The 13019-nt window shown below is 37.1% G+C and overlaps 1 protein-coding gene across 1 annotated transcript in view; it reads right to left on the bottom strand.

Annotated features, from left to right (window-relative positions):
* The window catches only part of RELN (reelin), a 534724-nt gene that overhangs the window by 3021 nt on the left and 518684 nt on the right, over nt 1-13019 (bottom strand). Inside the window, exons 60-63 of the mRNA XM_008065395.1 lie at nt 12418-12637; nt 9942-10139; nt 9194-9292; nt 4598-4603 (exon numbers count right to left, since the gene is read on the bottom strand). Coding sequence (XP_008063586.1) covers nt 4598-4603; nt 9194-9292; nt 9942-10139; nt 12418-12637 — 523 coding nt within the window. The remainder of the gene's footprint in view (nt 1-4597; nt 4604-9193; nt 9293-9941; nt 10140-12417; nt 12638-13019) is intronic.

The following is a 13019-nucleotide window of genomic DNA, read 5'->3' as shown; positions in this document are numbered from 1 at the left end:
ATATGCTCTGAAGATGTAAAAAAAAAGACCAAAAAACCCAGGTTTTGCCTTTAGCTATCTTTACTCTTCTCCCCCCACCCCCCCTTCATGTGACAATACTGTGTACCAACTAAGTTGATCAGTTTCAATGTCATAGTTGAATAATGACACAAGTTTATCTACTATTTATTAGCTTCTGTGAGCTTACTACTGCCCTATAAAATCGAGATACAATAAAAGGGCAGTGACAACGTATTGAAAAAACCAGTTTTAGGAGAAATTATCCTGTTACTTCTTTATTTAAAAAATTTGGGAACTGGCACTTGCTGTTTTTCTGTCAGCATCTTATTATAGGTCATCTATAATAGGTCATAGTATAGTCCTTTCCCTGAGCTATTATCGTGGGCCCTTAAGCTAGCTTTTTTAAACTCAATTCTCTCCCTTAATGAAAAAAATTCCTGAAAAGAAAACAGGAAATACTAAGAAAGTATAAGTGAATGCATAATTGTATGTTTGTGTGTGTATCTTCCTACATATACATACAAGGCCACCCCCTGCAATGGAATTATCTTTTGGAGGGTGGATCCCTTGTAGTACACTTGGAATTTGTTCCTCTGGATCAAATGGTCAGCCAAAGTTTTTATCTGGAAGTTCTGAGAAAGCTGCATCACAATTTATGGAAGAAACATCCCGAGTTGTGACAAACATGTGACCAGTTCTTCCACCATGACAAAGTACCTTCTCATACCGTGCTGAGTGTTCAGCAGTTTTTAACTAAAAACAGCATGATCCCCGTGCCCCAGCCTCTCTATTCACCCAATCCCAACCGAGGAAACTTTTTTGTTTCCCCTGGATGAAAAAATTCCTTAGAGGGAAATGTTTTGCAAGTGTAGAAGAGGTGAAACAAAAAATGGCCGAAGCACTAAAAGGCATCAAAATCGATGAGTTCAAAAACTGTTTTGAGCAGTGAAAAAGCCTCTCGATAGATGTATCAAATGGGGAGTACTTTGAAGGGACTGAAATTTAAACATGTAAGAATAAATACACAATTTTTAAATTAATAAATTCAGAGTTTTGTTTGGGTCCCCCTTCATATGATTGATTTTGTGCACCAGTTCAACTGCTGGCTTCATCCTGCTAAAAATCCTCTTGTCTACAGAGCAACATCTAAGCCAGCTTAACCAGGCATTTCAAGTCCTCTTCTGTCTTTTCATTTACTATACTCCTATGCAGGCTGCTCTACTCAAACTTGTCTTGAGTCTTTTCCATCTGCCTCATTGGCCAATTTACAACATCACTTCCTAAATTTCTATTTGTTGTTCAAGTAACACACTTTCTTTATAGTACACCCCCTCCAGAAGTGATTTTTTTTGTTTGTTCTACTTTGAATTCTCAATAGTGCTCACGTCCTGCTTTGAATGAAATTTATTTGTGTTCATATCTTGGCTCCCTAAGACTAAATTTCCGTTGGTATGGGGGCCTTTCCCCCAGCTCCCCTCACCCCCACAACACAGCACTGAGCCACCTGCTTGACCCGTGGGTGGTCAAGGCATGTTTGTTGAACTTATGGTGACTTACTGATTGGATTCCTGTTGTAAATCATTACTCTTTAACTATAAGGAATAATTGCAAGGTTAAAGCAATGAAAATTATTCTGTCGAAAGCATGTTTAAAGATATAAGTATTCAAAGAGAATTTAAAATACTCAAATAGTTTACATTAAAAATATAAACATAGATATTTAGTTATCTTGATGAAATCTAAATTGATGTAAAAGATACTTCAGTATATAGGAATAAAGGAACACTTGATTTTAACAAAAGTTGTTGTGCACATTTAATGGTTTTAAAGCAACTTCTCTGCATAATTATTTACTTATTATGAACTTATTTAAATTCTCCATCTTTATAGGTAAGAAAATAAATAGTAGCAAGCTGCAGATTTTTAATGCTCTAAAAAAATCAGTCCGAGGCAGACATTTACAACTAATTTAGGGGACATTTTGATTTGCTGAATGCGCTTTAATTTCGAAAAAATTTATATATCAGTATCATATCTTTGAATTCCTGAGAATGTTGATATGCACCTAGTATTGTATAGATGTTTAGTGTTTCTATAGAAACACTATAGATGCTTAGCGTTTTTATAGAAGCATTAAACATGGACCCACTTTCAAACTAACTGGTAATTTGGTATGTGAAACATGAAGTATCTTTCGAGTCAGTTAGGTTGGAATTCAATAAAGTGGATTTTTCCAGTTCTGTGAGTCTTTTAAATTCAAGCACCATGGGAAGCTATACCAAAATGCCATTTAATAAGTTGACATGATTACAAACAGCTATTGTGCCTTCTAAAATGTCTAACTTACATGATTGGGCAGTAGGGAAATTTTTGACAAGTTTAAGATCTTATATTTACTAATTTTTCTTGTATAGCATATCTATGAACCTATTTTTGGTTTTGATACATGTAGATGTATAGTTATAAATAACCATATAGCTGAAATAATAATAGGTGCAATGGAATTGTTTTTTTTTTGAGTTGGAGTCTCACTCTGTTGCTCAGGTTGGAGTGCAGTGGCACAATCACAGTCCCTGTAGCCTCGACCAACTGGGCTCAGGTGTCTTCTGCCTCAGCTTTCCAAGTAACTGGAACGACAGGCATGTGCCACCATACCTGGCTAATTTTTTTGATTTATTGTAGCGACAAGGTCTCGCCATGTTGCTCAGGCTGGTCTCGAACCTGTGGGCTCAGGCAATCCTCTCGCCTCAGCCTCCTAAAGTGCTAGGATTAAGGCTTGAGCCACCGTGCCCAGCACAATGAAATTTTTAAGGTTGGTTTCTTCATTGTAATTACAGAGGAAATAATTTTTATTTTAAGTTCGATAAAAACAGGTAATGTGGCCGGGCTCGGTGGCTCAGTCTGTAATCCCACACTTTGGGAGGCCGAGGTGAGTGGATTGCCTGAGCCCGAGGGTTTGAGACCCGCCTGGGCAACTTGGTGAGACTTCATCTCTACAATAAAGCAAAAAATGAGCTGGGCGTGGTAGCGCATGCCTGTAGTTCCAGCTACTTGGAAGGCTGAGGCGGAAGGATCGCCAGAGCCCAGCAGGTTGAGGCTGCGGTGGCTGGGACTGCACTCCAGTCTGGGCCACGGAGTGAGACTCCAACTCAAACAAACAAACAAACAAAAAAAAACAGGTAATGTTCATCCCAAGGCACATCAGCTATGCCACTTGACATATCAACCTGCTTTGGTTGTGGATAGAACTAGGCCCATTTAAAAATTCTCCTACTATGAGTAAGTCATTGAAAGAAAAGAGAATGAATATCAATAGCTTCTTGGAAATGCTGATTTAAATTTCCATTATCGCCAAGAGAGTTTAAACTTAGATGGCATATGGAATTATAAAATGCCTCCCTGTTTGTGCATAGGCAATAGGGATATTGCAAGCTCTCTGAATAAGTAGTGACTCTGTTCTTTTGACACAATCTTAGCTCAATTATTATTATGAAAAAATTAAAATTTTTAAAATGAATGCTAAAAGAAATGGAGGAGATAGAGAATTGATAGAAGTAATTTGAGCTCATAGAAATGTAGGCATTTTTACTGATCAGTAATTAATTTATCATCAAAACATATGGTAGAACAAATAATGACTTAAGTGATGTAGAAATAAAAATCTAGTTGACTGTTCATATATCTTACAGAGAAATATTGGTGAGTGTAAGATGAGAAGTTGCCATTCAAACTGTCTTATGGGAAGCTGTCAGATGGAAAACTTCCTGGCACAGAGGAGGCTGCATATTTGACTTTCGAAGCCATGCATTTTCAGGAATGCTACATACAAATAAGTGTAGGCACAAACGTCTCACATTAACTGAAGATTTCATATTTTCTCTGCTAAATAAGGATGGAATAATATCTGATAAAGTGCACCTCAGTGACTTGTAAGGCTTACATGAAAACTTCTAGCACCAGATGTAGATGTTCAATAAATGATAACCATTTTGCCTTCTTTCTTAAGTTTCAAAGTTTCTCAATTAGAGGACAAATGTAAGTATGTATTAAAAGTGGTCAATCTTACCTAAGGACAAAATCCAGAACTCATCAGTATTTATGAAGGAATCTACTCCCCTCTGCCAATTCATTTATTATCTTAAGGCACCCTCATGCATTGTCAGCATAGTAGGTCTTTTGAAAGACATTACATTTAATCAGAGCCCTAGAGTTTTTGCACACATTTTTTATTTTCATTTTCCTCTCATAACAAATTTCACACTGTGAGCACTTTAAGGGTACCTAATACAGTGTCGAGCAGAGAGGCGAATCTAAGTCAAATCTGTTGCCCAATGAAGAAATGCAAATGAGCACTTTGGTCTATGTTGATATGAACAATACTGTATACATCACAGACCTATCTCAATTTGGCTGACTCTGAGTTTACATGGATGTAGGTTTCAAATGTTCCAGTACATCTCAGGATCATTTATAGTCGTTTTCACTGATTTTTTTTCCTTCGGCTGCAAAGGTTTTCTACAAAACTTCTCAGTTAACTTTGGTGACACTGATGAAACGATTCATAAGCAGTTCCCCAGATTTAGTAAGGAGGACTTACCTTACTCTAGTGGAAAACCAATGACAGCAAATAATGAAATATAACACAAGTTAAAAAATGCCTTTCAATGCATGCAGCACTGTGATTAGTCATAAAAGTCTGATCAGGTTTAGACGCAATATAGGGTTTTTCATCTCTTTTGAAAATAAAAATTAAAAAAGTTATTTCTTATCCTTTATACCCAATATATATACATATATTTAACTTTTCTATGTAATGCAACATGCAGTATTTGCTCATAACCATATGTTAAGGTACACGTAGCTATAGTACTACATTTGGCATAAATGTTGCATATAAAGTATAAATACTAAATTAATAGCTTAATAACTACTATTAATTTTATTATCTGATTTTTCAATTATTTTACATTTTAGGAAATACTAATTCTTAAATATAATAAGGAATGGGCTTTTAAAAATACAGAAGTCTTCTACATCAGATAACACAATCAAATTTAATAAAGGATAAATATGCTTTGCAACAAATGTAATATGCTCATCTCCATAAATCATTTGTGCCAAAAATGTGACAGTATCTTGGTAATGAATAGCATGAGGGGATGGTCATGAAGGAACTCATATTAAAATCTGATAAATGCGTTTAAGACCATAGTTAGCAACATATTGGTTTTCAGTTCTCAGTAAATGTAGTAATAATTTGCTTTTCAGTAAATCAAGTCACGAAGGCTAACTTTTTACTAAGCAATTTGCTTTCAAGGTACACATGCAAAAATTGGCCCACTTCATTATACACATGACAGGTTGTGACTTAGACACGTACACAGGAAATGTGATGTGTGAATGAAATGCATAGTTGGGTGAGGGAGATTCTTAGGATAGAAGCATGAGTGCCCAACAAAAACAGTTAAGACGACAAATTCTCTTTTATCCTAAGAAGAACCCCACCAGCATGGATCTTGTGAGGGATCTGCCCAAATATATTCATAAACATTTACTGAAAAAATTCGACACTAGCAAATGAATTCAGAGAAATTCGGTTTCTCACACTTTGTTGTCAATGATTGTGTTATGCTACATCATTCAGACTTTATGGAATGAGGACTTTTTGTAAGCTAGTGAGGCTGGAAAAAAATGATCTGTCAATTTGGTTCATCTGTTATATGGCAGATTAGCAGGGGCTAATCATCACAAAGTACTTTTCATATGCAGGTTTTATTGGAAAACATCATGAGAGTGGGAAGATTACACTCTCAAACAAGCATAAGGCATAAGGGACTTTGCTTGTAAAATGCTAAAAGGGTGCCTTTTATCTTTATCGTGTAGGACTTGTCATTCTGTATATCCATATTTATGAAACTCAAATCCTCCCACATGTGGTATTTTAGAATTAAATCATTTAATTAAAAATATATTGCATATCTTGTTCATTTAGGATGCACTCCTAAGCCTTGAAATATTTTCAAATATGCTAAATTTGTTCTCATCAAACTCATGTGTCTTCTTGGTTAACATGGGCAGTACTGAGGTAAGCTCAATATAAGATACCATGCATGTCCACAGTTTTTCTTTCTAGGGGTTTTTGGCATGTGTCCTTAGTGCACATGCACAGAAGCAAAACTATGGTAATAAAGCTAGATTAAGGGCAATATTCACTTAAAAAAACAAAATACATTCTAAAAATTCTTAAGTGAAATGTATGCCCCAACCATTAGTTGCAAAAACATATTAGTAGCCCTATTTGCAGCGCTCAGTTAGGTAGGGCTTGTATCTCTTAGGATACATGTCTCAATCTTTCTTGAGGAGTTAACATTACTAGTTCATATAACTAAATGCTCCAATACAAAAATGCAGTTAATTAGGAGGATATTTTCAATTAGTAGGGCTTTATGGGAGTATTCCACCTATTTCTAAACATACATCCTCTGTAGCAAAGTTTTAATTAGTAATGTTTGTGAATCATGACATGAACCTTGACTAGTTTCTTTGTGCCTCATATGATTGAAAGACACTCTGGGAAACGATTATAATTTATTTTTCTGAATTCTCTGGAACCTTCTATTTATTTTAAATTCATCAAACGAATACATGAATTTAAGTAATTATTTTGCAGAACTACCAACAGCATAATAATCAATGAGTGCCTTAAAACCCCTTGTGACTCCTTTGAAAAGAAGCACCTTGAAAAGATATAGTGGCATAGAAATGTTAAATCCTAAGGCCAGAGCAAAACATCAAAAGATTAGTTCTGGAAATATAACTTCTTAGTATTGTATTTTTAATACAACTCATTAATTGAACTTAGTTTTGTGAGGTATACCTTCACTTCAAAAAAAAAGGAAAATAAAGTATTTCCTTTAATTTTAACAAATTTTAAAAATGCCATTAAAGAGACAGCATTTGCTTTTACAAGTATATGTTTCATATAGGTACATAAAAATATATGGTAATATGAGTAAAGTTATAATTTTAAACTTATTCCTGAAAGAAGACTTGGAATAAAACTCAAGTTGTGCAACACCATGCAGGTGTAGCAATTCTTTTTTCTTGTTCAAAATGTTTTAGTGCCCTGATAGATACCTGGTAAGTGATAAATTATTCAAAGTATTAAAAAACTGGAGACTGAATAAAAAGGAGGCCTTTATAATACAGATTATAGCACTAGAGAAAAATACTAGAAATAATATATTTCCAGTATTTTGCATAATCTGAATTTGATTCTTGTAATAGTATCATGATGCTGGTAGTTGCTTATAAACACTAATTCCAACACCATGTATTCTGGAAGGTTTTCTTGTGGGCTATGTGCTGAGGTTTCCAACAGCCTCTGGGGTGGCAGTTCAACAGGGAGCAGAGAACAGAGCTTTGTTTCCAACTTGTGAAGGGATTACTTTATGCTGGGGAAGTATATTTGCACTTCTCCATCTGCTCTTTAATTTTAGTCCAAGGAAGGGAATTATTGGTGATAATTTGCCTCTGAAATCCAAAACAAATAACTGCAATTGCTTGTCTGGGAGGGAGGAGAATGAATATCTGCTGAAAGCTATGATATGTTAATAATTCCTGTGTCAAAGAATACTCAATGGCAGTATGAATATCCTGCCTCCTTTTCAGAACTGTCAAGTTTTGAAGTTTCCATAGGAGTTGGTAATGCTTTGTCAGACACAGGCAGCCCCATTAATGCAAATTGTCTTGGCAAGAGACTTGAAAGACAAGGAGTGGTTAGTGGCTCTAATTTGATTCTCAACCAGTTTATTAGAATCACCTGAGGTAGTTTTATTAAGGGATGAAGCTCAGTTTCCCTGCGGATCAATTTAAATCCTCAACCAGAGGGATGGGCCCGGACATTGGAACATTCGTTGGTGTTTTCACAAGCTTCCCAAGTGATTCTGATGTTCCATCAGATTGAGAAGTGCTGTTCTGAAAGGAAAGTAGCCAGGGTAAAATGACTCTAAGGTTGGTTTTTGGTCTGTATGTATATTCATTTTAGGGGCCAGGCTATTCGATTCTGCTGGAATAATATAGCCTGTATTTCTCAATACCTAAGTAAAACATCAGCCTCATATTTAGATTCAAATGAGTCTGGACTGTTACTTCAACTTTGTCTTGTGGAGGCAGAGCCCAGCAAGTTGTCCAAAAGCAGCAGAGCGCACAGGGGGCTAGTGTGGGGACTGGGTTGCTCTTGGATTTAGGGGTTGATATGGATGCCATGCAAGCAGGTGCCTCAGTGAAAACTAAGACGAGGGCTAGCTCAAGACTGAAAATTTTAGCTCATGGCTATGACTGAAAGAAAACAAATCTGGTAGTTTTCCTACCAATTAATCATTTAAATTTGCTTTCAAAATGACTGAAATCAGCCTTGGGACTGATTTCACTTTGGATTTGGAAAACAGAATGAACATTTGAACCTATCTACCGAGAAGATTCGCCTCTCCTTGCCAACCACTTGGAGCCATCAGTCCGAACCCGTCGAGACATAAGCATTCCAGTTCTACAGGAACTAGATCGTTAGAGAAAAAGCAAGTCATCTCTCTGTGAGGGAACAGTCAACCCGGCCAGGTAAGAGCAGTGACAGTCTCCATGATATGGGAGAAATCAGGAGAGAACACCCTTAACTTGTTGGACACTGGGATCGGTCAGGAGGAATCTGAAACCACAAATTCTTTGTTCCACTTGCAATCACGTCATTAAATGGAGAATGCCTCTGGCATCTATGGCTAAGACACGTGTTTGTAATTGGGCACATTAGCCACTAATACTCTGGACATTGCCCAGCACAGATCCTTCCTCTTTATGCCATTCCATTTTATAAATCAACCCAGATCTGGCATAAGACATTGTTTCCCATTTACCTGGAGACCTTTGTTGTATCCAATTTACCCAATACTATCAATCCTTAAACAAACGTTTTACTTATATTGAAGTTTTCTTAGGTACATTAAATGCCATTCGGGATTTTGGCTATTTCACTGATGATTTGAGCTATTGCTTGCAGTTGCTGAAGAGTGTAAGCCAAAGTGGTCCTGTGGGAGCTGTTCATCAAAAACAGTTCTTACTGAATTAAGGAGCATGCCATAGCAAAGGAATTTCAAACTTTCCTGAAATGGACATGGGATGCTATGTATCAGATACTCACAGGACAACCTCCACATGGTCCAAAGCCCACTGATCATGACCTGTTCCATTGTGGCGTGGTTGCCACCAGCGCAAAAGGACTCCTTTCATCCGTGCCTCCCTGGGTCACAGATAGAAGGACAAAGAGATTATACACTAGGAAACAGAACTTTCTGGTATATGCTTTCTAGATTTCAAATATCATAATAGGTTGATTTAAATCACCAAACTGTTGGGCATGGAATTCAGATTTGCTTAGGTCATAGTACTCTCCTAAGCAGCATTAAGCTTTATTGTACACGCAAGGACTTATAAAACTTTTCATTTGTCTCCCTCCTTCCCCTTGCTGTTCAACACACATGAAGCACTTTCTATGTGGCAGGCACTGTGCAAGAAGGTGGGCTTTCAGTGTGAAGCAAAACTTACTTGACTGCCCATCCTCAGTAAAAGTTCAAAATAGCATTCCCAGCAGAAAATTTTTTAAAATGCTGTTTTCTTAAGGACTAGAAATATTGGTTAATGGAAGGTAAATATGCAAAAACTGCCTTTGCATTTAGTTGTTATTGTCGATTCTCTCTTGTCCTTATTCCTTACTCTAATATTTGCCTGTTGTCCTAGTAGAAGACAATAGCACAACTTTGGAGATCTGGGTTAGTCTTGGTTCTGCCACCTCCTACTTTTGTGGTGTTGGTCCAGTAATTTCACCCAACTTCTACCTCAGATCCCAGGAACTGTGTGTGAGACCATGCCTTTCCACTCGGGCCACTCACAGGGGGACGTTGTAGGACACTCTCTGAGCTTGTGTGAAGTCCTTTGGCTGGTGCTGAGCGATGACGTGCCAGGTGATCCCGTTGTTGACGCTGTACTGCAGAAGCACAGCCTTGTCCACGGCATGGGGGCCACTCAGGTCACTGTTGCAGCTATCTGTCTGGGATGTGCTCCCAATTTGCAAAACAAACATGATTTTGCTGAAAAAACACAGAGAAAATCATTTTTAAACATAAGTTGGGAAGTATTAAAGGAATTATTTTTCCTTAATATTTTCTTGTTCCTAAAGTCCATAATTTCTGAGTGTATAAGACAGTGAAAACAGAATCAGCCCGTCTTATGAGTAAATCACATTAGTAATAATATTAACTTATATTATCTTTTACATCACACATGTGAAAAATAACCTCAGAAGGCTGATTTTCTACACGAAGAAAACAATTTTGACTTTCAAATGTGTGTTCTCTTTTCATGATGTTGGAAATCTTGTTAGAGTATTTTACCTTAGCACCTGCTATTCTCTGAAAAAGAACACAGACCAAATGGACAGCTGAGGACACAAAGCAGGCAAGGAACACAACCACAGTATTTATGCTACACACTTTATACAAATAGCTCCAAGCTGAATGTACCTGGACAAGGATAAATCCTCATGCCTATTTTAGGAAAGGCTGTCTGGAGATCAGAGCTGAGGGAAAACTGTTAGGATGTGCAAGGCTATGGACCATGTCTGCTATTCTGTTCAATGTGCCCTTTGCTTTTCATAGGCAGCCTGGCCCTTAGAAGACACAGCTTTTAGACACAGAAAATATGAGAGGGACCCCCCCAGCCCAGAATTTATGTATACAAATTATTTATAAAAAATTGTGTATTTATTCTAACATGTTTAAACTTCAGTCACCCTCAAAGTACTCTCTGTTTGATGCAATACACCTATCACTTTTTCCACGGCTTGAAACAGTTTTTGAACTCATCAGTTTGATGCCTTTTAGTGTTTCTGCTGTTTTTTGTTGCCTCTCTCCCACACTGGCAAAACTTTTCCCCTTGAGGATTTTTTTCTTCCAGGGAAACAAAAAACGTCGCTTGGGGTGAGATCTGGTGGTGAATAAGGAGGGTGGGGCACAGGGGTCATGACATTTTTGGTTAAAAACTGCTGAACACTCAGCGTGATGTGGGCAGGGCATTGTCAAGGAGGAAAAACCAGTCACCTGTTTGCCACAACTCAGGACGTTTCTTCTGCAAACTGTCTCTCACAACAACGCTAGCAGAGAAAACCTATACTACAAGGGATTTACCCTCCCAGAGATAATTCTGATTGTTTTGGGCCCCCATATATCCTCATAAGAGTCCTTGTGATTAACAGAGTGCCCTACTTAGAGTATGTGGTTAAATAAAGAGCTAGACTTAAACCCTTAAAGTCATACATTAATTTTAAACAAAGTTACTTGTACAACATGGTATACCATTTTAAACTAAGAACCTAGTTGCAGCTATATGTCAGGTAAAGGAGGACATCAGGTTGTCTCTAGATTAAGTGTATCTTTTTGGTAAGCAAAAAATGGAAATGGGTGAATACAACATTCAACAGTCCATGGTTTCCACACAGGAATTAATTTTATTATATTTTCACTGTTTATCATATTAAGGGTTCCCATACCTACCTTTCTGCCTCTGAAAATGCATTACTAATATTTTCCAAAGTGAAAGACTTCAAGCAAACATTTATTCTCACTAACTAAACATCTAATTCTCAAATATCCTCACAGATACTGAACACTTTTCAGTATTTTGTGAATACTCAAGGATGGTACTCTGCTTTGCAATCTTTCTAAAGCCTTGGAATGTTTTCTTGAATTACACAAACAAAAAACTGCTTTCTCTGGCTAAGGTGGCAGAGCTGGGGAGGGAAGGTGAGAAAGAAAATCCAACCTTCCCCATGTCTCTCTTTCTCCATCACTTCCCTAGTCCATTGGCACAGTCTCCATCCACTCTACTCTGCATTAATCTCCAGCTCCTATAGCATGTACATTTTTTGAAGATCTTATCCATCTATCCATCCATCCTCCATTTCTATTTATTGTACTTACATGCTCTAAATACAGCCATATGCTTGTATTGTTACAAATCTACTTCACATACACACATTTACATACTTACCTGTGGTCAACATTAAATTATCTATATAGATTATTCTAGTCAATTTTTCATATTAAGCTATTTCTCTGGGCTTATGCTCATATCACCACCACTTAGCCAATGTGTGTGTGAAAAATACAAAACAACTTTATAATAAATTTAAGCAAAGCATAATTCTGACTTGTGAAAACATATAACGCTTCCTTGTACCAAATTCAAGTGGTGGTTAGGTTTCCACTGCTTCAACTCCATGAAGTTCATGATCATTCCTAACAGACAGTGGACAATCACTGAACTTGTGACCAATTCTATGTCTGGACTCCATCACAGAAGTTTGGTTACCTTGCTCGAGTGAGATCCAGAGGCTTGGTAGCAGCTTGCCTGATCTGACAGCCATTAAAATAGAGTGAGTCTCCATGGGCATAGGGTGCCAGCTGCCCACAGCCACTTCCTATCACGCCGCCTTGAATGGTCTCCCAGTTTGCCTCAGTGACTCTTGCTGACTCAAAATTATCTTTAATATAGCTGGGAAGGTCGTGACTGAAAACAGAGCAATCATCACCTAGAGGGTAAGGAATAATTACAGAAATTAACTGAGGTAAGCAGAATAATCAAAGATTAAGAACAAGTATTCAAGTTTACATTTAAGCCATTGTTGTTACTTTAAGAATGGCAAAATACCAAGCAGAGATAGATTCCCAAGAAATAAATGTTTCTCTTTTGTTTTGGAAGTTATTGGCTTACACTGTAGGAAGAAAATTCCATTGTTTTTGTTTGTTTTTGAATAAAAATGTTCATAGCAGTTTTATTTATAATAGCTGAAATCTAGAAACAACCTGAATTTCCATAGGTGACTGGATAAACAAATATACACATGCGATGAAATCCCACTCAACAATTAAAAAGGAATAAGCTATTGATGTTCATGAAAGACACCAGACAAA

The sequence above is a fragment of the Carlito syrichta genome, unplaced genomic scaffold, assembly GCF_000164805.1.
Source record: "Carlito syrichta isolate Samal-C Ts95f unplaced genomic scaffold, Tarsius_syrichta-2.0.1 Scaffold308277, whole genome shotgun sequence".
In the NCBI taxonomy this organism is placed as follows: domain Eukaryota; kingdom Metazoa; phylum Chordata; class Mammalia; order Primates; family Tarsiidae; genus Carlito; species Carlito syrichta.
Note: the sequence above shows the minus strand (reverse complement) of the source record. Positions and strands in the feature narration are given on the sequence as shown.